This window comes from Neofelis nebulosa, chromosome 3, assembly GCF_028018385.1.
Source record: "Neofelis nebulosa isolate mNeoNeb1 chromosome 3, mNeoNeb1.pri, whole genome shotgun sequence".
In the NCBI taxonomy this organism is placed as follows: domain Eukaryota; kingdom Metazoa; phylum Chordata; class Mammalia; order Carnivora; family Felidae; genus Neofelis; species Neofelis nebulosa.
Window position 1 is genome coordinate 60,042,984 of NC_080784.1, and position 25,953 is coordinate 60,068,936.

The following is a 25,953-nucleotide window of genomic DNA, read 5'->3' on the forward strand; positions in this document are numbered from 1 at the left end:
GCTAATAAGATGGATGACTTTAGTTTTTTGTTACTTTAAAAATTAGCGTAGGGACACCTGGGTGGCTCAGTTGGTTAAGTGTCCCATTCTTGATTTCAGCTTAGGTCATGATCTTGCAGTTTGAGTTCAAGCCCCGCATTGGACTCTGAGCTGTCAGCATGGAATCTGCTTGGGATTCTGTCTCTCTCTCCATCTCTTTCTCTCTGCCCCTCCTCTTCCCCTCTCAAAATAAATAAACTTAAAAAAAAATCAGTGTATGCTACCCTAAGTTCCAAATAAGCTGAACTATTTTTCCCCTCTGAATAAACTGTTTCTATGCCTTTATTTGTATTGTCACCTCTTCCAAGAATTTTCTTCCTCTCTCAATCCCCATCTCCTTACATATCCAGGTCCTGCCTGGAGTGCTTAATCTCTCTTAAAGCAGCAACAAGGACCCATCTGATACAAAAAGATATGTTTGACATGCACACTGACTGGTTTTATTTAGCATTCTCCCTTTGTGATCTGTGGTTGGAGAAGAGATGCAATCATCCAGATTTAGGGTTGGCCAAAGGCAAGGGAATTGAGAGTGATAGTTGGCTGAGGGGTAGGAGGAAGGGAAAGGAAATGTTTTCATTAAATACATTTTTTATTAAATAAATTATTTACCCTCCATGCACATTCACTTACTGTCCATCTTATTTCTTCCTTAATATGGGTGTGCTACAAACATTTGAGGCTAATAACAACATAATAATGAGACAGTGTAAGTACTTGAAGCTCTAATGTGCCCATGAGAATACAAAACAATCTGGCTTTGTCTAAAATAAGAGACAGCAGAAATGTTTGAAATGTAATCAGTTGTAAATTTAAGAGAGAATCTTAAATGTGAGTGCCACATTTTCATTGCTCTGATTTTTCATTATGTATGTCTTCAAATGTAACTGAAGTTCTTTGATTTTAGAAGCTTTTTTTTTTTTTAAGAAAATTTCTTAGAAATAGTTTACGAATGAAAGGCCTTTCCTGTCTGCCTTCAGAAAGTTATTGTCTCAATAAACTTACTTTATAGATTCACTTTCCACAAGCCTTGGACTTCGATTAGTGGGTCCTTATGATATCCTTGCCGGAAAACATAAAATGAAGAAAAAGTCAGCAAACCTGAATTTTAACCTTCACTGGAGATTTTACTATGATCCTCCTGAGTTCCAGACCATTATTATTGGAGATAATAAAACTCAGTTCCACATGGGGTATTTCAGGTAAAGGATCTTTTCTTCTGTCAAATACAGCTACTAGGTTGTATACATAATATAAGAATATAAGTAGACATTCACTGGACTCAAGGTGAAGGGCATGTTTTCCTCTTTTTGGTGGATACATAGGCATTTAATGTTCTTGATAATATCATTGTAGCCTACCCTAAGATGAGTGAATTCTTCAGGGTTGAACCTCACTGGTTTTTCCTTTGTGGTTATAAACTTGTTTACCTTTTGGGTTCAGAAACACTCTTGTGGCCCAAGAAAGTTAATTTAGAGCAGCTGCCATGGCTTAAATTAGCCCTGTGCTTCCAGGGGCCATAGAAATAAGAATGTGCTATGGAGTCAGACTGGTTCTATTATCTGAGTGACCATGTGCCAGCCACCTTTAATGATTGTGATTTTCTATGACTCGGTTTCTGTTTACCCAGTTTCCTCTAGTAAGATGAGGATAATAATTGTACATACAGATAATAATCTGTACATAATTTAACATAATGGGAATGTTAAAAGGATTAAATGGATATGCAAAATGCTTAGACTATTAAGAAATAGAAGTACCTTGAGAGAGAAAAAATACCTTGGCCACTTCTATCAGTAGAGATGCTGTTTGAAGATTCACTGTGGGATAATACAGGAAGTAGAGGAAACCTGCCTAGTGAGAAGTGTGGTACTGTAGAATGCACAAAGGGCTGGGAATTGGGTTACATAGATTCTGCTTCTGGCTTTGCCATTAATTTACTAGGACCTTGGCTGAGTCACTTCATTGCTGTGTATTGGTATCCTTTATTGTAAAGTAAAATGATTTGATTATATGTATGAATTGTATCCCTTTCCTTCTCATGTTTTACAATTCTGTTTGTCCTGTTTCTTTTTGTTTCTCTACCTTTTTTCACAGACTATAAAACTAAGGTGGAGAGGATTGTGTGTAATTTCCCCTACTTTTGACAGGCTTTATTCCCCCTTTCTTTGTATTTAGATATAAAAGTAACTAGGTCCTAAGAATTTTAATTTTAGATCTGTTATATAAGCAAGATTTATTGGAGATATTCCTAAGAAACTTAGAGCTTAAACGTGGCAAATTTGTCCCAATTTCTTAAAAACCTGCAGACATAAATTGTCTATAGGTCTAAAATTCTATTTGCCTGATAAAATGATGGGCAACTAAATTTTTAATATCTTTTGCTTACACAGGGATTCTCCTGATGAACTTCCTGTATATGTTGGTACAAATGAAGCAAAGAAAAACTGCATAATTGTTCAAAGTGGAGATAATGTGTTTGCTGCGGTCAAGTAAGAAAATTTTTTAATCCTTGTCCTATTTATAATATTTGTTTATACTTTTTGTACTGTCTCAGTCCATCACTGAGGCACATTGAGGTAACTACAAAATTTTAGATTTCAAGAGGTCACTTCCATGATGTTTGCAGATATTCTTATCCACACTTTTTTTTTTTTTTATGTTTATTTTTGAGAGACAGAGTGTGAGCAGTGGAGGGGCAGAGAGTGGGAGACACAGAATCCCAAGCAGGCTTCAGGCTCTGAGCTGTCCGCACAGAGTCCAATGTGGGGCTTAAACCCACGAACCGTGAGATCACGACCTGAGCTGAAGTCAGACATGTATCCACACTTCTATTTGGCTACTTTTCACCAAAAAAGTACCCATCTTATAAAACAAATTACTTTAAGAAAAATATTATCTAATCTTGACTTCATTAGTCCCATGGCAAAATCGAAAGATTTTTAAGCATTTTATTTTAAACACCATCACTAAGAGTCCATTAAAAGAACCCATTGTGTACAGTTCAAAGATTTAATACGGTAAAAGCAGGTGCTCATAAATTGCTGACTCACTATATTGTACACCTGAAACTAATATAACACCATACGTTAACTATACTGGAATTAAAGAAAATAAAGTCGGGCGCTCATAAAATTTTTGGAAGGGCCAGTGGAGCCTCCAGACGTGCCAGTTGTGTGGCAGAGCTGGCTCGGCAGTGGAGTTTATAGCTGTGCCGCTGTTGGGGAGCGGTCAAGAACTGCTGCCACAGGTCATTCTCGTCAGTCACTGTCTGTGATTGAACCTGTGGGAGTAAAAGGGCTGCCCTGCCTCCGCCTCTCAGCCCAGATAGAAGCTGAAGACATCTCAGCTGTAGCTGCTCCTGAATAGTCTGATGCCTCTAACGAGTCACTGCTGGAAACAGACGCACAGCCTCCACCTGGTATCTGTTCTGCCTTTCAGATTTCAAGGAATTGTATCTGTTTGAGAGGAGCTAGGCCTCCTGTGGAGCCGGAGCTGAAGAGTAGTGTGGGAAATGTAGCAAGCTCTTGTGGGAAAGGGGCTTTGAATGGAGCTGCGTGAGCCAGTCCATATACTGTGCCAGCCACAGACTCGATTTGAAGCTGTCTGGCAGCAGCTGTGCAGTTTACATTGTAATAAAATGAAGAAAGCAATCTTTGTCACCTTCCATATAAATAGGTCATGTTTTGTGTGACCTCTTTTCATACCCTACTTGAAAAGACTTCTATTCCCTGTGACTCAGTAGTGCAAATTTCCAGTAAACAATTCAAACTAAGTCAACAGGTGCCCTCTCTGGACTGCTGCCTGCATACTGGTATATCTGAAAGAGCAACTATATGGTGGATGTCAGAAAAAAGCTGTTTGTCTTTCTGATACCTCCCAGTTTTTTCCACAGTGTTTCTTGTTGTTTACAATTTATATATTCTTTTAAACTCTTCAGATTATTCAATTTAAATTGGTGGTATCTTTATTAGAAACTGTAGCCATTTACTTATTACCTGTCTCTTGCATTAACATACAAGTTCCATGAGGGTGGAGGCTTTTCCTTATGCACAGTACCTGCCCCACAGTAGATGCTGCATAAATAATTTATTCATTCTACAAATAATTCGGTATGCAAAAATGCAGGACTTTTCATTAGTCTTAGTAAAAATCTTTTTTTAAAGTCTGTTTATTTTGAGAGATGGTGTGAATGGGGTAGGGGCAGAGAGAGAGGGAAAGAAAGAGTCCCAAGCAGGCTCTGTGCTGTCAGCACACATCCTAATGCGGGGCTCAGACTCACAAATTATGAGAGCAAGACCTGAGCCAAAATCAAGAGTTGGACATTAACCAACTGAGCCCTCCAGGTGCCCCATCACCTAAAATTCTTTTTTAAAAAAGAAAGATACAGTGGTAAAGTAATCCAAGACTGTTCTGGTTTTTGTGGGGTTTTTTGTTTTGTTTTTTGTTTTGTTTTGTTTTAGCTTATTGGAGAACACCAAAAAGGAAACAAAAATTGGTGACAATTGTATAATTTAGGTGAAGACCAGGAACTCTTTGAGTACCTAATGTTATTTCACACAAAGAATGTTTTCTACCTTCAATAATTTATCTCAGTTTAGAAGTAAAAGGTTAGAATACTTTTTAGGTATTATAACTGTTTTTTAGTTTTTTGGCACCTTTCTTTACTTAAATCAACTAATCAATCAGTGCACTTAGTTTATTTCTTTATCAGCCTGAGTAAGATCTTTTTAAGGAAGACTATTTGTAATAAACATTATTTTTATGCTCAGGGAAACTAGTTCTCTTTGTGCAGAATTTAATACCAAAAAGATGCAAATTCAGCCACCAAACATTAGTAAAGATTAAAGAATTTTAATACTGGGGTGCCTGGGTGGCTCAGTTGGTTAAGCGACTGACTCTTGATCTTGGCTCAGATCATGATCTCACTGTTCATGAGTTGGAGCCCCACACTGGGCTTTGTGCAGACAGCAAGGAGACTGCTTGAGATTCTCTCTCTCCCTCTCTCTGCCCCTGCCCTCCATGCATGTGCTCTCTCCTCTCTCTCTGTCTCTCTCTGTCTCTCTCTCTCTCTCTCAAACTTAAAAAAAAGAATGATTTTTTTCTCTCTCTCTCTCTCTTTTTTGTTTTTCTCTAAAATAATTATAGCAATAGTTTTGACCTCAAAGACCTCCTGCAAGGTTTCAGGGACCCCATAGTGTCCTCAGACCATTCTTTGATAACTGCTAGTTAATGGTTTTAAACCTGACTGCATATCAGGACCTCATGAGTTATGGTTAAGAGTACTTCACCTTAAGCTCTGTAGGTCTTACTTCTAGAGATGCCACTTCAGTACATCTCGAATAACATTCAGGAAATTTTTTTTTAACTTTTTTTTTTTTAAGTTTATGTATTTGAGAGAGACAGAGACAGTGTAGGGGGGTGGGGAGCAGAAAGAGAGGGAGAGAAAAAGAATCCCAAGCAGATTCCACACTGTCAGCATGGAGTCCGATGTGGAGCTCAAACCCAGGAAACTGTGGGATCGTATCTTGAGCCAGAACCAAGAGTTGGACGCACAACGAACTAAGCTACCCAGGCACTCCAGGAATATTTTTTTTTAAATACATGTTATAAGTATATCTAAATGTAATCTGTAATTATACTTCTGTAATTTTAATTAAATGTAAATGGGCATTAGAAATGAATGAACATGGGGCGCCTGGGTGGCGCAGTCGGTTAAGCGGCCGACTTCAGCCAGGTCACGATCTCGCAGTCTGTGAGTTCGAGCCCCGCGTCAGGCTCTGGGCTGATGGCTCGGAGCCTGGAGCCTGTTTCCGATTCTGTGTCTCCCTCTCTCTCTGCCCCTCCCCCATTCATGCTCTGTCTCTCTCTGTCCCAAAAATAAATAAAAAAAAAAAAAAAAAAAAAAGAAATGAATGAACATTCATTTGATGAATGCTTACTTTGTGCAGGCACAAATACTGTGTAAAACATTTGGTACTTAGTAAAAGAATAAATGTGGCCAATAGATCATGGGTCAACTTGTTAAATAATCTTTTTTCTTCTTGCCTGCTGCCCCCATGGTCTCTGCCACCCTGCCTTTCTATACAGGGTCATATGGATTTGTTACTGTAGGCAATGATTTTTCAAACACTAGCTCCAAGTACTTTTAACCCTTAACCCAGGAGGTTCTGATGTATATTCAGGTTTGAACCTGAAAAGCAGTTATCAAACAGTGGTATGTAGACTCCCAGGGGTGCCTGACGCTTTTTTAGGAGGACTCTGAGGTCAAAACTATTTGTGATAATACGTCATTTTTGCATCAGTGGCACAAAGGTAATGGTGGGTAATACTGATGATACCTTGACAGGAATCAAGGTGATGACACCAGATTTACCGTTGTCATTCACAGCAGTAATATAATGTGAATGTCATCTAAGAATGTCAGTGATGAAGCAGTAAAGATATTAGATCTCTACCATCGAGTACACAATCTGTTTAACATTTTGTGTAATGTGATGGGAAGCACGTGGAAAGCCCTTCTGCATCCTCAAATGTTAACGTTTATCTCCAGGAAAACGGTCTTAAGAGATACAGTTGGGAGCTGAGCTTTTCTCGTTTATTTGAGAGAGTGACTGACAGAGTCTGGATAGTCTGACGTGGGTGTTTGGCAGACATTTTCTCAAATGAGCCAAAGAAAACAACTGACTGTATTTGTTGTTAGTGATAAAATTTGAGATTTCAAGAGCAAAAATTAGAATTAAGGAAGCTTGTAACCACCGTTGTGAGCTTAATTGCTTCTCACTACCTGAAGACTTTTTAGTGAGATGGTGGTAATATTAATGAACGTGATTTTTTTCACATTGTGATGTAATAGAATTTTTATTTTTTTTTTAATTTTAATTCCAGTGTAGTTAACATACAGCGTTATATTAGTTTCAGGTGTACAATAGTGATTTGGCAATTCCATATATTACTCAGTTTCATCAAGATAAGTATACTCTTAATCCCCTTCGCATATTCCCCTCCTCCCCCACACCTCCCCTGCAGTGACCATCTGTTTATTCTCTATAGTTGAGTCTGGAGGTTTTTTTGGCTTCCCCCTCCCCCCTTTGTTCATTTGTTTCTTAAATTCCACATATGAGTGGAATCATATGGTATTTATCTTTCTTTGCCCGGCTTATTTCGCTTAGCATTATACCCACTAGATCCATCCATGTTGTTGTTATAAATGGTAGGATTTCATTCTTTTTTATGGCCAAATAGTATTTTATTATATATATGTATACACACACACACACACACAAACACACACACCACATCTTTATTCATCTATCAGTGGAGACTTAGGCTGGTTCCGTAATTTGGCTGTTGTAAATAATGCTGCAACAAACATACAGGTGCATATATCCCTTCAAATTAGTATTCTTGGGTAAATACCAAGCAGTGCAATTACTGGATCATGTGGTAATTCTATTTTTAATTTTTTTGAGGAACCTCCATGCTGTTTTCCACAGTGGCCACACCAGTTTGCATTCCTACCAACAGTGCATGAGAGTTCTTGTTTATCCACATCCTCACCAATACTGTTTCTTGTATTATTTTAGCCATTCTGTGCAGCGTGCAGCGATATCTCATTGTAGGTTTTTAAAAATTATTTAAGTATTCTCTACACCCGACATGGGGCTCAAACTCAAGACCCTGGCATCAGGAGTTACATGCCCTTTCGAATGAGCCAGCCAAGCACCCTTCCTTGTAGTTTTGATTTGTATTTCCCTGACGGCGAGTGATGTTGAGCATCTTTTCATGTGTCTGTTGGTCATCTCTGTGTCTTCCTTGGGGAAAGGTCTGTTCATGTCTTCTGCCTATTTTTTAATTGGATTATTTGTGTTTTCGGTGTTGAGTTCTATAAGTTCTTTATGTATTTTGGATACCAACCCTGTATCAGATATGTCATTTGCAAATACCTTCTCTCATTCTGTAGGTTGTCTTTTAGTTTTGTTGGTTGTTTCTTTTGCTGTGCTGAAGCTTTTTATTTTGATGGAGTTCCAATAGTTCAGTTTTGCTTTTGTTCCCCCTTGTCCTCAGAAGACCTCTCGAAAGCTGCTGTTATAGCCGATGTCTGAAAAATTACTGCCTGTCCTGTTTTCTAGGAATTTTATGGTTCAGGGTCTCATGTTTGGGTCCTTAAGCCATTTTGAGTTTATTTTTGTATATGGCCTAAGAAAATGGTCCAGTATCATTCTTTTGCATGTAAAAGAATTTGTTGGGAGACTGTCTTTTTCCCACTGCATATTTTTGCTTCCTTTGTTGAAGATAATTGACCACATAATTGGTTTATTTCTGGGATTTTGGTTCTGTTCCATTGATTTGTGTCTGTTTTTGTGCCAGTACTGTGCTGTTTTGATCACTACAGCTTTGTAATACAACTTGAAATTTGGAATTGGGATACCTCCAGCCTCGTTTTTCTTTTTCAAGATCGCTTTGGCTATTTATGGTCTTTTGTGGTTATATACAAATTTTAGGATTGTTCTAATTCTGTGAAAAACACTGTTCATATTTTGATAGGGATTGCATTAAATCTGTAGATTGCTTTGGGTAGTATGGACATTTTAACAATATTTGTTCTTACAATCCATGAGCATAGAATATCTTTCCATTTGTTTGTGTCGTCTTCAATTTCTGTAATGGAGAGAATTTGATAAAATGAAAAATTTCAATATTTGTAAGATCTGCATAACTTAGTGAACCAGTATTTTGCAAAGACCACTGAAGGATTCATTCAGGGTTCAAGGTATCCCATTGGATTTAACGTAACAGAGTACAAATGTTTAAGGTGATTGTTTCTGTTTGCATATTGCAACTTTAGGCATCACAAAGCAAAGTATTGGAGAGTAGGTTTGAAGCTGAGAGACCGAAGCCTAATAAACTGATATAGAAATAGTCATAATACTGTGATTAAGTATGAGAAGACAGATAGTAAGTACCTTAAGTAGTGGTGGAAGTCTTCGAGAGGATATTTTACCTAGACCTTGATGAATGCATAAGAACTTACTACAAAGAACGGGAAGAAGAGTGTTCTAGGCAAGGGGACAGTATGTGCATGGAAGTATGAAAGCAAGTGGCACAGAGTACTTGAAGGCCTGTATGCCCATATGCCAGACAGGGTAGGGAAGACTATAAAGATTGATTTACCTAGAACTGACATTATCAGTTTGCTTATAATGGTTAATGTAAATACATTCTCTTGATACACAGCTGGTTAAGATTGAAGGTAACATTAGGTGTAATATGTGTGCTGTAATCAGAAGACAATGATTTTGGTGGTCTTGGCTTCTCTGCACTTCAGTCCACTCATACTAATTCTATGAATTTAGGTAAGTTGATTATCCTATGTGCTTGTTTCCTTATTTGTAAAATGGGGATAAGAATACTCTAAATGTTCCAAACTCTTTACAGCCATAGCAAACTGGCAGATGTTAGTAGTAAACAGAAGGAAGTTTCCTTCTGAGAGTCTGGAGGTAGCTATAGAGGACGGGGGTTGAGTTGTGTGTCCAGCTGAGTGCTGCTTCCTGCTGCATTTACCCTGAACCTTCTGCTCTGCTGGCAAAATCTTAACCTGCTTATGATAAAATGTAACTATTTCCCTAACTGGCATTGATGTATGATATGTTTCACATACTTTAAAATTATTTTGAATTGTGCTTTTGTATAAGCTTATAAAATAGCTTTTATTTCCTTTTACATTTTCTAAATTTATCTTAACACAAATTTGTAGATAACAGTTTGAAAAAGTCTGCTGATCCTAAGTATTGCAAGTATCTTCTGGCTCCTTTTAAAAAATCCTTTTTGGTATCCATATACTATTTTCTTGTGTCCTACCACACTTCTCCAAGGCAGTATGCTGTATGTTATTATCAATAATACGGCTTAAATTTGGTTTAATCTCACCTTTTAATGTATTTATTTATTTTTAATGTTTTTATTTATTTTTGAGAGAGAGAGAGCGCGCAAGCGAGTATGAGCAGGGGAGGAGCAGAGAGAGAGAGGGAGACACAGAATCCGAAGCAGGCTCCAGGCTCTGAGCTGTCAGCACAGAGCCTGACGCAGGGCTCGAACTCACGAACCATGAGATCATGACCTGAGCTGTAGTATGACGCTTAACCGACTGAGCCACCCAGGCCCCCCTAATCTCAATTTTTTAAATACCTCATATCTTTTTTTAAATGTGTATTTATTTATTTATTGTTGAGAGAGAGCACAAGCAGGGGAAGGGGGGAGAGAGAGAGAGAGCAAGAGAGAGACAGACAGACAGACAGACTGAGTCAAGCATTGATGCGGGACTCAGACTCCCAAACTGTGAGATCATGACTTGAGCTGAAATTGAGAATCAGACACTTAACCGACTGAGCCACCCAGGCACCCTAGTCTTTTATCTTTATTATAGAGACAATACATTATAGAGACAATGCAGACTTGAATCATGCTTGCTGTTTCTGTGACTGGTAGCTTTTTATTAATAATTGTTTTTCTCTTGAAGAAATCTATTAGACATTTGAGAGAACTGTTGGTAATCTGCAGTCTTTTTCTTGCATGGAATTGGAGGTCTCTAACATACTCCCTTAACTTCCCAAGATCTGTATACTTAGTACAGTGGCCTGAATAATAATGAGGGCTTTTACTTCTTTTTCAGATTCTTTCTGATGAAAAAACTTAAGGAAGTAACAGATAAAAAGAAAACTAGTCTCTTGAAAAACATAGATGAAAAACTCACAGAAGCAGCCAGAGAACTGGGGTACTCACTGGAACAGAGAACCATGAAGATGAAACAGAGAGATAAGAAAGTATGGTTTAAATCTGTCAGTCTCAGACTGTTTTGCTTTTTAACAGAGATTTTCCTGTCCTGATTCCTTCCCACCTGCACATTAGCCTTCTCTTCTCCTGCCCCACCCTAAGAAGAGCTGGATACCCCCTCAAGGGCTCCTGTGGGGCTGCCCTGTCTGGGTCATTAGAGAGAAGACAGCCCGTGAGCAGGGCTGCTTGGGTGGTTCTCAGAAGTTGTTTCCCAGGATGGGCTAGTGCTGCTCTGGTTACCAGCTCATGCCGGTACCTCTCACTCTTTTCGTCTTGTTTTACCAGTTACTCATTTCATACAGTTGAGTGAAAGCAGCTTTGTGTACTGCGTTTACTTAAATTTCTTTAATAGCTAACGGCGGTTGCTTTAATACAAGGTGTTTCTGGGGAGTAATTTTGTAAAGGTCTGCCTTAGAGTGGTTTAGTTAAGGGTTCAAAGGTACTTCCTTTTGAGAGACAATGTGTATTAAGATTTGTTCATTTTTGCAGCAAATGTATGTATAAGCAGTCCTATCTCCTTTTTCCTTACTGACCCCATCAGCATTTCCTTTTGCTTCACTTCTAACACCTGCAGTGTGAGTGGAGTGTTTTGTAAATGGCAAAGACTTCTGGGTTTTGAATCCTTTTGGTTTTTCACTTAACAAATTTCAGAGTAAGTTAATGGACAAGACAGAAGAATTCTGCTTTGGGGTAAATGAGAATTCTATAGGATTTTATTCTTATAACCTCGGGTGAAGAAGGACATTTACCACTGTGAAACGAGGGCACCCCCGTCTCCCAGCATTATCTACTGTGGCCGGTTCATCTGAAAGTTCTAGGCCAAATTTAGTTCTAGTTATTTCTGGATAAACTAGTACTGGTAACTAAGTAGTTAAATGTATTTATTTGGTCATTGAAAATCTTCTGCAGCAGGGGTGATACTCAGACAAGTTACACTCACTAAACTGCAGTCTCAGCAATTCTTCCTTTAATCCTAGAGACCAGAAATAATTTCTAAAAATGTACATTTGAATGAAAGTCATTGCAATGGAGGTATTTTTAAATTACTTCAAGATGTTATGTTGCCATTTTCCCTTCCTAGTTTACATAGGGAGCCTCTCCTACCTGATGAGTAAAAGGAGCAGTAGTATTTTTTTTTTTAAGTTTATTTATTTATTTTGAGAGAGCAAGCGGGGCACGGGCAGAGAGACGAGGAGTGGGGGTGAGAGAGAATCCCAAGCAGGCTCCGCACTGTCAGTGCAGAGCCCAGTGCCAGGCTCAGACTCACAAACTGTTAAGATCGTGACCTGAGCTGAAATCAAGAGTCGGATGCTTAACCCACTGAGCCACCCAGGCACCCCTTAAAATTTTTTAAGTTTATTCATTTTGAGAGAGAGTGAACAAGGGAGGGGCGGGGGGGGGGGGGTGGTGGGGAAGAGATAGAATCCCAAGCCGGCTCTGCGCTATCAGAGAGGAGACTGATGGGGGCTTAAACTCACAAACTGTGAGATCATGACCTGAGCCCAAGCCAAGAGTCCCACGCCTAACTGAGTAAGCCATCCAGGCACCCCAGGAATGGTAGCATTTCTTGCCTTGTAATTATGTATTCCTAATCTGCTTGACTACTGCATATTTGTGGACAGAAGAGCTTATAATAAATTCTTTCATCAGAGCCTTATTTTATTTTTCTACCATCAACTGTAATTTATTTCAAATGAGATTTAATTCTTCTCCATAACTATAAGATATAATGGAGTTTAAATTTCATAGGTATGTTTATCCTGGCTCCCTTCCCCATGAGGTTTCTTTTTAGTACATGTTTTTTCTTTCCATAACATTAACTGGTAAAAACATAAAGGGAAAAACAGAACTTAAAAAACAACCATTATTTTATCCTCCCAAGTACAATAGGTTGATGATTCTGCTTTTTGGTTCCTTGTCTATTAAAAAGAAGTTCTACTGTCAGATATTCAGTTAATTAATATATTTCTAGTTTCAAAAAATTCAATTCCACTCATATATGTGAGTTAGTGATTTTGTCCTTCTGTATGAGAGTAATATATCCATCCTGGCATAATAGTGCACTATATGCTACACTAGAAATCATTGTTTTTATTCTTAATGGTACTTTATGGTGCTTTGGAATACAAAGCCTTTAGGAGTTACCTCATTCGACCTCTGCAACAAATCAGCAAAGGAATTCTCATCCTGTGTTATAGATCAGTAAATCGAGGTTTACAGAGGCTTTATTCCCTGTTGAAAATCTTAAGTGACCCGAAGCCCAAATTCACGTCTTTCATATTTAGCTTTCTTTCCACACCATCTTACTGATTGGCCATATGCCATTTTACCTTTATACCTAGATTTCATTTTTTAAAATGAACACTGATTTAATGTTGCTGTAAAATGAGAGTACATCATTCTGTCATTCCATCCTCTGATTCTGATGCCTCAGAATATCCCCCACCCTTGCCCAAGATTTTCCTAAATTTGTAGCCCTAGTCTTCATAATAAAATTGGGATTCTGGTGCTTTGCTAATAATTGATACCTCTTTATGGAGAATTAGTGCAGTTAATCATCTATGAAAAATGTGAAAATATATCCATCCCATGGTTTTGTTTTGCATTAGCCTGAGTAGAAGATGAAGCTAGTAGCTATATCGCTTTCTTTTTCTTTCATTATCAATACTGTTTTATGACCTTTTTTATACTTAAAATTGATTATCATTTCATATTGCTAAATTGAAGATCCATTTCATAAATATTTGAGTGACTGTAGATCACTGTGCTATGTTCATAGTTTAGGTTGCTTAAAACTTTTCACAAATAGGACACACCTGGCCATATATAACTATTACACCTTTCTTTGCACACTCATTTGGTTATTTCCTCAGAAATTACTAGATGTAGTATTGCCGGGTCCATAGTCGCTTAAAGTGGCTGCGTGTGTATTGTTTTTCTTTGCTGGCTTTTCATTTTGTGGAGTTTTTATTTTCTTTGTTTGCGAAACTACCCACTACAAGTTAAGCTAGGGTACATACATTCCCACCAGCAATGTAGGAGTGCCTGTTCTCCCTATACTTTTGCCACTGCTGTGTGTTAGCAGTCCCTATTAGCCTTTTCCATTTGCATGAGCGTAAAATGATATGTCGTTTATAAGCATTTCTTTGATTATAAAGGACATTAAATATTTTTCACTTATCTACTGGCCATTTGTATTTCTTTGGTGAACTGCTTGAACTTTGGCCATTTTTCTGTCAGGGTTAGAATTTACATTTTCTTACTTGTGTTTTAATTTGGATGTTAGTCTTTTCCTTTTAAGACTCCTTTATAGTTTGAAGACATTACTCTTATTTTGTTGTAATGTTTGTTTATTTTTGAGAGAGAAAGAGCAAGCAAGCGCATGAGTAGGGAGGGGCAGAGAGAGAGGAAGACACAGAATCCAAAGCAGGCTCCAGGCTCTGAGCTCTAAGCACAGAACCCAACGTGGGGCTTGAACTCATAAACCGTGAGATCATAACATGAGCTGAAGTCGGATGCTTAAGTGAGTCACCCGGCACCCCACATTAATCTTATTTTTATTATATATATTGCAGGTATTTTTTATGAGTATCTTTTATTCTTGATTTTTACATGACTTTTTAAATTTTATGTAGTTAAATCTATAAATAAATCTTCTCTAAAATTATTAAAAATATTTGCCTTTTCTTCTAGTAGATTTATGGTTTTATTTTTACATTTAATCCTGAAATCCAACTGCAGATTATTTTGGTATAAAGAGTAAGATATAAATATGACTTTTTTTCCAAATGGTGAGCTGTTTCCTGAGAACTTCTTTTGAATAATCTGTACCTTCTGTTACTTAAGAAAGATAATGAGGGGTGTCTGGGTGACTCAGTCGGTTAAGTGTCCGACTTCAGCTCAGGTCGTGATTTCATGGTTCGTGAATTTGAGCCCAGAGTCAGACTCTGTGCTGGTAGCTCAGAGCCTGAGCCTAATTCAGGTTCTGTGTCTCCCTTTCTCTCTGCCCCTCCCCCACTTGCAGGTGCGCGCGCGCTCTCTCTCTCTCTCTGTCTCAAAAATGAATAAACATTAAAAAAAATTTTTAACAAGAAAGATAATGAAAGGTGCAAGAGAGTGGGGTCATCTGAGTGAAATATGAAATAGGTTTTAAGATATAGAGACTTAGGTGAGAAGACTTTAAAATGAACAAGTTTTGGGGCGCCTCGGTGGCGCAGTCGGTTAAGCGTCCGACTTCAGCCAGGTCACGATCTCGCGGTCCGTGAGTTCGAGCCCCGCGTCAGGCTCTGGGCTGATGGCTCGGAGCCTGGAGCCTGTTTCCGATTCTGTGTCTCCCTCTCTCTCTGCCCCTCCCCCGTTCATGCTCTGTCTCTCTCTGTCCCAAAAATAAATAAAAAACGTTGAAAAAAAAAATTAAAAAAAAAATAAAATAAAATGAACAAGTTTTGGGCTTGTGTCCTTCTGCCTTGGGGATTTTCACTGGCCTGCACAAATAAGTGTAACATTTGAAGTGGTTGTTTTGTTGAGGAAAGACCTAATAAGGCCACTGTTGTGAATAAAAAGAATATCGATGGGAAGGGTTATGGTGGCAGTTGTGGTTGGGCCTGTTCTTGTCTTTCAAGATTACCGCTTAATAAAAGATCACTAGTTATGTTATTGTGCTTCTGGAAAGGGCACCACAAAACTGGAAACTGCTCTATTTGGGGGAAGTTTGCAAAAACAAGCTTGAATTTTCCAGGTGAAAATGGGGGACCTGAACTTGGCAAGATGGACAAGAGGAATTCTGTTCCACCACATTTTCCTGCTAAGAGAAACTATTCCTTGTCCTCTTAGGCTCAGTTCCTTATGCTTCTTACCTAGAAAATACATGGACTTAAGAGGAAACTTAATATTCTGGCTTGCCTCTTCTGGATAGGATGCATTGGCATTCCTCCTTATCAAATCAGGCTACAGACTTCTGTGTGGATGCCACGATTAGTAAAAGCCAGTTTCATTGCTCTGTCATTTCTTCGTGGATTTGACTTTTAGCTAATTTTGAAGAAATTTTTGCTGTGGACTCCAAATTTCCTGAAATAAAATGTCATTCAGTGTTACATTTGGACACAAGTGTTGAGGGTTTGGGGTGCCTGGGTGGCTCAGTCGGGTTAAGTATCCTACTTCAGCTCAGGGCTCTGTGCTGACAGCTGAGAAGCTGGAGCCTGCTTCAGATCCTGCGTCTCCCTCTCTCTCTGCCCCTCCCCCACTTGTGCTCTGTCTCTCTCTCAAAATATAAACAAACATTAAAAATTTTTGTAAAGTGTTGAGGGTTTGTATGTATGCATTTATTTTGGTGAGTTTGTCGTTATCTACCATGTCTATTTTGTCTGTTTACCAATTGATTTTATGTTTTTCTAAATTTAGGTTGTGACAAAGACCTTCCACGGTGCAGGCTTGGTTGTCCCAGTAGATAAAAATGATGTTGGGTACAGAGAACTCCCTGAAACAGATGGTAATGTATTTCTTATATAAACATATGAGGAAGGTTTTCCTTCTATTGAGAAGTAGGTAAGTAAGTATGCCTTTTGTGGGACAGTCACTAAATCTTAGGGATAAAGAACAAGCTCAGGTTTTAGTGTCACGTCTGAATTAAAAATGGGTTTATAGCTGTGTAACCTTAAGCAAATTATTGTTTGAAGTGTAAAGCGTGTGTAAGGTGCTTATTAGCATAGTGCTTGCCCAAAATTTAGTCCTGTCTGAAAAAATTTTCATCTGTATATAAGACTGTTTAGCTTTCAGAAGCCCGAGATCCTGAACTACTTTGTTTATGAGTACAAAAACTCTTTGAAAATGGACTGTTTATACACAAAATCTATTTATTGCTATTTTGAATAAAGGGGGAAAAAATCACTTCTCAACTTTCTCCTCTCCTCCATTCCCTTACTTTGAAGACCCTTGTTGGCATTCCTTTATTTACCATCCTTTTCTTAGAGGGATAATATTTAGAGAGCAGAATTAGCACTTCCTCAAGGAAGAACCAAGTATTCCTGCCCAACACATATAATATTGGTCATCCATTTCTCAGAACAGAACTAAGCACCTTGGTTTATAGTCTCTGGGGTTGGCACTTGGAAATTTGCATTTTTAATCAGTTCTCTAAAGCAGCTGTTCTCAAACCTTGTTGTGCAGTCTCCAGCCAAGATTAGAATGTCATCTATCACGACTATTCATGTGTAACTGTTTTTGCCATGCCCCTGCCACTTTCGGGCACTTCTATGGGGAAAATGAATATGGCTGAACTGTATAATAAATATGATAAGCACCAGCCACCATGGCTACTGAGCACTTTGTATGTGGCTAGCGCAGTTGAGGAGCTAGATTTGTAATTTTGCTTGATTTTAATTCATTTAACTTTAAAACCTGAAAATTTTTTATACTGATTATATGTTGAAATGCTACTATTTGGATATGATGGGTTAAATATCTTAATGTTAGTTTCACATATTTCTTTAATATGGATACTAGAAAAAATTTAATTACATAGGTAGCCCACGCTTTATTTGTTGGACAGGCTACTCTGTCCCTGTCCTCTTTGAAGTCAGAGGTGATCCATCTGTAATGGGGAAGGCATATAGGCTCTAGCTACTTACCGTTCAGTCTTCTGCTTATGCTCTACTGCCTACCTGTGTGCTAGTGCATTTGCAGCTTTATAAAGTAGAATCATGGTCTTGTTTGGGAAAGGCTGAGAATGTTGTAGATACAGGAGTCACTAAAACTTAAGGCGTGGTAAGTATTAAATTGTAGTACCCTGGAGTAAACCTTATTACCCTCCCCTGGTTGTGGTTCTATATTATGTCCAAGATCATTTTTATTTATCTCTACTTTTTTCTACCATTCTAGACATTAGATCCTTCTGTGGTTTAATGATTTTTGATTGAGAAGTGCAGCAAGGCATAAAGTTAGGGACCTAATACATATTTTTTTTCCTTCTTTTTTTTTTTTTTTTTTTTTTTTTTTTTTAGGGACCTGATATCATCTTGCTTTTGCCTAGGTAACTGTGCCAGGAAGTATAGTTGACTGGCAGTATGTTAATGTGTGACAGTGTTCAGGAGATCACAGTGTAGTCTGTTCCAAACAGTTTCCCTTTTGAAGCTGCTTAAACATAACATTCTAACCTGGCAATTAAGATAACCATTTATTGGGGTGCCTGGGTGGCTCAGTTGGTTAAGCATCCATCTTCGGCTCAGGTCATGATCTCACAGTGTTTGAGTTCAAGCCCTGCGTCGGGTTCTGTGCTGACAGCTCAGAGACTGGAGCCTGTTTCGGATTCTGTGTCTCCCTCTCTCTCTGCCCCTCCCCTGCTTGTGCTTTCTCTCAAAAATAAACAAACATTAAAAAAAATAAAGATAACCATTTATTGAGCAATTCATAAATATAGACTGTATCAATTGATGTATATATAGTAACCCTCACTCCACTCTTTAAAGTAGGTCTTATTTCCATTTTCACGTGGAAACTGGATTTCAGACTTGGGTCTTGCTGACTGTAAAGTGCTTGCTGCTAACTAAAGAATAATTACTTAGCTAGGGGCACCTGGGTGGCTCAGCCAGTTTAGCGTCCAACTCTTGGTTTCCGCTCAGGTCCTGATCTCATAGTGGTAGGATCTAGTCCTGCATTGGGCTCTGCACTGGGGTGCAGCCTGCTTACGATTCGCTCTCTCTCAATATCTCTTTCTCAATCTCTCCCTCTCTCTCTGCTCTTTCCCTGCTCACACACACATGTGCTCTCTCCCTCTCAAAAATTTTTATTTTAAAAATTATTAAAGAATAACTGCTTAGCTAGTTGTCTTTTACTTTGGCACAGCCACTGTGGCTTGGCTCAAGTGGTGGTATTCCAGTTGGTGGTAATAGAAGGGTAAAATAAGGGGCGCCTGGGTGGCTCAGTCGGATAAACATCTGACTTCAGCTCAGGGCATGATCTCACGGTTTGTGGGTTTAAGCCCCGCATCCGGCTCTGTGCTGACAGCTCGGAGCCTGGAGCCTGCTTGGGATTCTGTGCCTCCCTCTCTTTCTGTGCCTCCCCCGCTCGCACTTGATCTCTTGTCTCTCAAAAATAAACATTAAAAAAAATTTTTTTTTAAAAAGGATAAAATAAGTATTGAAGCTCCTAAATCATTGTTTTGAATAGTAACATTTAAAACATTTTTGAGTAGTTAATTTAAGACTTCATTTAGGTATTAAGTTTGGGCTTCTGTTAAGTGAAATTTTGTGGAAGTTTTTATTGGTAGAAGAACATATTTTTCTTCACACTGGTGGAGAGCTGAGTATTTACGTCTCTGTTCTTTAGTATTTTAGTAGCTCAGTAATTGTTACAAATTGCTTATTCTTTTGTAGTCCATTTATGACTTGCCTGAAGTGAAAGTAGAAGACATCAGAAAAGGGATAAACTTTAAATATGAAGGTCTTTGCTTCCACGCCAACTCTAATTGAGTTGTAGTAGCTGCCTGGAGCACTGTGGTGAGATTCTAAGGTCTCAGCTACATCTTCCCTGGGTGCAGGAAGGAACCCCTTGTTTTCCATCCTTAAGAAGGTTTTTGATGGAGACCTAATCTGTTTCCTGGAAATGACTGGCACTGATTTTTTTCTCAAGAAAAGGAAGCTTACGAAGTTTATATAAAATCTTTTTAAAAGTTTCAAACCAATAAATATGTCACCTATTTATAGCCGGGAACATAGGTGGTGAGTGTAATTTGGTCAGTGTGATACGGATCTACCAAATGTGGGAAAAGGAACAAAAGTACATTTTGTGATCTCACATACAGCATACGTTCTGTACAGTTGGTGCAACTGAGTCAAACATATTCATATTCAGAGGTTAAAAACCCTAGTATTTCTTTACCACTCTTAATAATAGGTAGTATGAATAGAATATTGTGCCTTACACATATAACTTAAAATCATGTACCATGCTTAGGTGTGACTGTTCATGTTCTAACGAATTTTCCTCTCCCCCCAATATAGGAGCCACTTGGTTTAGAAATGTGTCTTTGTTGGTTTAAGTAACATCCATTATTTTCATTATTGGATTATCCTCATGGAAGTAGTTTATCAAAAAGGTATAGTCTGTCAAGAAGGAAGTTAATTAGATACTGTTCAGTACCTTCATTCTCATATGTATCCTGAGATCTGATGCACACTGGCATCCAGAAAGTGGTAAAAAAAAAAAGTTGAAAGCTCTCCCAAAAATGTTAAACCACTGACTTTTTAGAGAAAATTTCTAATGTTTATCTATGTTTTTATATCAAATTACAGTTTGGTAAAGGTTTAATTCGGCAATGATTTTTTTTTTTTAAGTTTATTTATTTTGAGAGTGAGTGTGTGCACACTCGTCTGTGAGAGGGGCAGAGAGAGAATCCCAAGAAGGCTCTGAACTGTCAGCGCTGAGCCTGGCATCGGGCTTAAACCCATGAACCGTGAGATCATGACCTGAGCCAAATCAAGAGTCAGATGCTTAACAGACCGAGCCAACCAGGTGCCCCTTGGCAAGGATTTCTTATATTGTTGTCTTTTTTTATGCATGTATCTTTTTAGTAGAATACATAGGACAGGGCAAAAAGGAGTAAACTTTATGGTCTGTTTTGATTTTTTGTTGTTTTAATCCAATTCCTACTATGAACTAGCCTTGAGGTGGGCTACATAAGGTCTCTGTGCCATATATTTTGGTTTTTTCCAACAAGTTAAGATGGAAAAAGATTCTTAGTGTGAGGGCAGTTAAAACAGGGTGGGTCAGGTTTGTCCAGTTTGCTGATCCATGGACTAAGCTACTGAAAATCTTTGAAAGCTTATATATCATGGTCACAACTAGATCCACGGTAAAATAGTCTCAGTTTGCTAAAAATCTTTTTCGTTAGGCCATTTTTATCTTAAGAGAAATTATAAGATTGCCATTCTAAATTATAGTGCCACCCAAAGTGGTATCTTGTACAAAAACTGATCAGGAAAAACCCAACTTAATATCTTTTTACCTTTGATGATGGGTGATCATCTTTTTATATCCTTGGTTTCTTACAGCCAACCTCAAGAAAATTTGCAAGACAATTGTTGAGGCACCAAGTGATGAGGACAGACTAAAAGCTTTTGCTCCCATTCAGGAGATGATGACTTTTGTGCAGTTTGCTAACGATGAATGTGATTATGGGATGGGGCTTGAGCTGGGAATGGATCTCTTTTGTTATGGCTCACACGTGAGTAAAAACTCTACCTCCCAACCATCACCAGACCTTCCTTCCTTTCCCTGCCCTGGCCCACATACGGGCATACTCAAGCATGAGCATGGGGTAGGATGTAAATACAGCTTATGTTTCAGAATGAACTTTGGGATAAGCAGATGTCTGAAAACATTTATTTCAAATTCATCTTGTATTCTGCCAAAGGTGGATACCAAGATTATTTGCCTTCAGGTTTACATTTAAGTGAATTTACTTATTAGATGCTTATATATGTATTTACTTATATATGCCCTTTAGTTGGGTATGTGTGTGGGTATGTACACACATCTTTCCTGGGGCTCCGTTTGTTTTTCCGTCATGGTGGGGGGGGGGGGGGGTACTTGTTGCTACACTTGAATTCCTAGATGAAGAATAGATACTGCAGTAGTCCCCCCCGCCAACCCCCACCCCGCCTTATCCCCGGTTTCACTTTTGGCAGTTTCAGTTACCCACAGTCAACTGTGGACCAGAAGCAGATGATTCTCCTGAGATATTATCAGAAGGGCAGTAGTAGCCTAACACTATATCACTATATAGTGATACATATCACATCACAATGCCTACATCATTCACCTCACTGCATCTTATGTTGGCATTTTATCATGTCACACCATCATAAGGAGGATTAGTACAGTATTTTGAAAGTTACCAGATTCATATAGAATTATAACCATATATCCTAATAGAAGCTATTTTATTCTTGTTAATCTCTTACCATGCCTAATTTATGGAAAAACATAGAATATATAGGGTTTATAGTTTTAGGCATCCACTGGGGGTCTTGAAACCTAACCCTTGTGAATAACGGGGGCAGGGTGGGGGGCTACTGTGTCTTAAAATAGGCTTTAAATGAAATTATTTAAAACAGGAGGGGTTTTTTGTTTTTTGCTTTTTTTTTTTTTTAATCATGAACTTTGCTTATTCAATAGGAAAAACCTACTTAACAGTTAACACAGTGTTTATTCGCCATAGCTGCCTAAAGGTGTAGAGGCTGTAACCTATTTCTGGGGCTAAACTGTTTGGTTTTTTTTTTTTTTTTTTTTTTTAACATTTTTTTATTTATTTTTGGGACAGAGAGAGACAGAGCATGAACGGGGGAGGGGCAGAGAGAGAGGGAGACACAGAATCGGAAACAGGCTCCAGGCTCCGAGCCATCAGCCCAGAGCCTGACGCGGGGCTCGAACTCACGGACCGCGAGATCGTGACCTGGCTGAAGTCGGACGCTTAACCGACTGCGCCACCCAGGCGCCCCTAAACTGTTTGGTTTTAAATCACATCTTCCCCACCTAGTAGCTGTGTAAGACTGGGCAGTTTTTCCAACACTGTCGTATCTGTGTCCCTTAGCTATAAAATGCCTGCACACATGCACAGACCTTCCTCATTTAACCTGCCGTGTCACCTACCAAGCTGTTCTGTAGACAGCTGTAAAGACCAAGACTAAACGAGCAGCTCTGTAACTTCACATATCACAACCACCTGGAGGGCCTGTTCAAACACAGATGGGTGTACTGCCCTCCTCCTCCCCCACCAGTTTTGATTGAGTTATTGGGTGAGTCTTCTGAATTTGGACTTCTGACCAGTTACCAGGTTAAGCTGATCCACTGGGCAAGGGAGTCTATTTTGAGAACTCTGCTCTAAACCATATTACTGTATTTCTCTGCCTACCTTACATATGGTTATTAGTAAAAATAAAATGTTTAACAGCCAGAATCATAGTCATTGGCCAATCACAATAATGCCAGGCCTCCCAACAAGCATGAATCACTGTAATTGAAAATGGTTGTGAGAACTGAAGAACATGTGAACAGGTTTGGCACAGTACTTAGCATAGAGTAAGTGTTAAATGTTAATTTAACAAAAGCAGTGCCAGTTTCTCTTCAAGTGTGTGTATATGTAATAGCAGTAGTCAAGTCACTTGATAAACCTAAGGCAGTGACTTAAGGGGTGGAGCAGGGTTCCATGGTGTGTGGAGGAGAGAGAATTTGAAGATAAAAGGGAGGGAATAAGTGAGATTTGAAAACTCAAATCCAGCATACCTATTCTTATAGTATCAACTAAGGGAAAATAATGATTTAAAATCTTAACTGTCGGGGGGCGCCTGGGTGGCGCAGTCGGTTAAGCGTCCGACTTCAGCCAGGTCACGATCTCGCGGTCCGTGAGTTCGAGCCCCGCGTCAGGCTCTGGGCCGATGGCTCGGAGCCTGGAGCCTGTTTCCGATTCTGTGTCTCCCTCTCTCTCTGCCCCTCCCCCGTTCATGCTCTGTCTCTCTCTGTCCCAAAAATAAATAAAAAAAAAAAAATGTTGAAAAAATAAAATCTTAACTGTCGGGATACACTACAGCAGGGAAAAGCATTTGAGCTTATAGTTTGGGGCAAGTAAAAAGGATGATAAACCTTATCTAAGGTTTATCTAAGGGAATAAGGAAACTTACAATTTTTAGATTTCTTCTGAATTGTCTTCAAGATGTGCCATCAGTCTTTTAGAACTACAAGACTGCCTTTTGGACAGAATGCTAAGTGCCTGTGTCATTTTACTGTTCCTAGTCAACTGAGAAAGTAGCTAAAACGATGGGAGAGTATGCTTTGTTAAACGAGCTTTTGCAGGGCTTGTTTTGCTACTCAGTAGGGCATCTGCTATATTCTTGCTTAATGTTATGTTCTTTTGTTTTTCAGTATTTTCATAAAGTTGCTGGCCAGCTTTTACCTCTTGCATATAATCTGTTGAAGAGGAATCTCTTTGCAGAAATTATTGAAGATCATCTGGCAAACAGAAGTAAAGAGAACATAGACCAACTTGCAGCATGAATGAGAATTGGCTTTCTTTTGGTGTACAATATTTTAAAGCATAAGTGTTAAACTTGTGAATTTTTTGTTTTTAAGGAATACAGAAAATAAATTGATGGAAATATTTACTAAAAACTTGTATAAAGTTCTAGCTGGTTTCTTTCTTGTGCTGTAAGACGATCAGTCATCTAAATGGTGATGCCCTAATTACATGTGAAAGGCAACCAAGGTTGTCCTCTGACATGTCACAGGAAGTCACTGTCTACTGCCTTTAACATGTGGGCACTAAAAATTTATTTCTCAGACTAGAATTAATAGCCATAGCTTTAAGTACTGCATTTATGGGGGTGCCTGGGTGGCTCAGTCGAGCATCCAACTCTTGATTTCAGCTCAGGTCATGATCCCAGGATTGTGGGATCAAGCCGTGCATCAGGCTCAGCACTGCTTAAGATTCTGTCTTCCTCCCTTCCTCCCTCTTTCTTAAAAAAAAAGGAGGGTGGGGTGGTGGGGAGGACACAGGAAAAGCAAACTTGGAAGGTACCTGACCCCAGACGTACCACAGCTGCATTTTAACAGTGATTCATCCAAGTGATTCATATGTAGTCTGGGTACCTATTAGGTATATTCTGTAAAGCGGTTCTTGGACTCACTGTATTTACTAATCAATATAGCAGAGAATATTGATATACAGTATAGTATACTGATCACTAGACCATTAATTTAGATTTTAAGGTTTTCTACAAATTCTGTCAGTGGATTTCTAGTACAAATCTGGATACAACTGTGTTTTATCAGATTCACATACTCTTTAAACCTGAAAAAATGTCCTTCACCTTAAAAATAGCAAACCATGAAATGTAAAATAGCAAACTGGGGATTGAGCTGAAGAGCATAAACTTTTCCCCCTTCTTATGAAGTTAAAGGTAAGAAAGCCCTTAGGTCCTCAAATAACCCCCACATTTTGCAGAAGATTGACTTGACTTACCCAAAGAACTTTTGTTGAACAGCCAGTCTCCAAATTCACTTACTCTGTCAGCTGCCTCCTTAAAATAACTTGAGATCCTTAACTCTTTTTCATCTGAAGCATGAGATAATTATAAGCAGACACTTTCAGCCAGGATTTTTAATATGAGTAGCTTGTCTCATCTTCCCATTTAGGCTATAAGCTTTTTAAGAACATACATTTTATCAGTATATATTTCCCTCAGTAATGCAAACCTTTGAATACATATTTGTTGAATAAAATGACCTTATTCCATACTGCTGGATGCCAGATAAAAATCACACTAGCAAGACTTGGGAAACTACTTTGAGATGCCCTTAAGAATTCTCAGACAACAGAATGTCTTCGGTCAAAAATCTCTACTACAGCCTATACCTAGTATCTGCTCTTCCCATGGCCCACATGCTGCCTTTGTAGGCTATTAAGATGCTTTCTTAGAGACATTTTATGTAACAGCTTACTTCGCCAAACTGGAAAGATCTTTTTATCTTCCCTTACATTACTGTACCAGAACTTTTATAGTTCTGATGGGGAAGTATCAAGAGGTTTTAAAGAACGGCCACATTTCAGCTTCATAAGAATCTGTAGGTCCTGGACCCATCTAAACTGTTAGCTGGTTTATATTAAAAAGATTACATTAGCTCACACATACTTTGATTAGAAAAGGTGACCGAATCACATTTGGTCTTAATCGAACATTTTAGAAGGTCTTGAGCTTTTTCCTTCAGATTTCTTTAGTTTCTAAGATACTTAATATTGGGGACAGTATTTAAAAATAGTTAAATCTTTTAAATACTGATTATTCAGGGGCGCCTGGGTGGCGCAGTCAGTTAAGCGTCCGACTTCAGCCAGGTCACGATCTCGCGGTCCGTGAGTTCGAGCCCCGCATCAGGCTCTGGGCTGATGGCTCAGAGCCTGGAGCCTGTTTCTGATTCTGTGTCTCCCTCTCTCTCTGCCCCTCCCCCATTCATGCTATGTCTCTCTCTGTCCCAAAAATAAAAAAAAATTAAAAAAAATACTGATTATTCAAATAAATTCAAATACCTTATATCAAA

At 38.7% G+C, this 25,953-nt stretch overlaps 1 protein-coding gene across 1 annotated transcript in view; it reads left to right on the forward strand.

Annotated features, from left to right (window-relative positions):
• The window catches only part of LOC131506871 (histone PARylation factor 1), a 30,000-nt gene extending 5,970 nt beyond the window's left edge, over positions 1-24,030 (forward strand). Inside the window, exons 3-8 of the mRNA XM_058720920.1 lie at positions 1,049-1,238; positions 2,430-2,528; positions 10,709-10,859; positions 16,270-16,357; positions 20,916-21,088; positions 23,785-24,030. Of these exons, the coding sequence (XP_058576903.1) occupies positions 1,049-1,238; positions 2,430-2,528; positions 10,709-10,859; positions 16,270-16,357; positions 20,916-21,088; positions 23,785-23,916 (833 nt within the window). The 3' untranslated portion in view covers positions 23,917-24,030. The remainder of the gene's footprint in view (positions 1-1,048; positions 1,239-2,429; positions 2,529-10,708; positions 10,860-16,269; positions 16,358-20,915; positions 21,089-23,784) is intronic.
• The last annotated feature ends 1,923 nt before the right edge of the window (positions 24,031-25,953 follow it).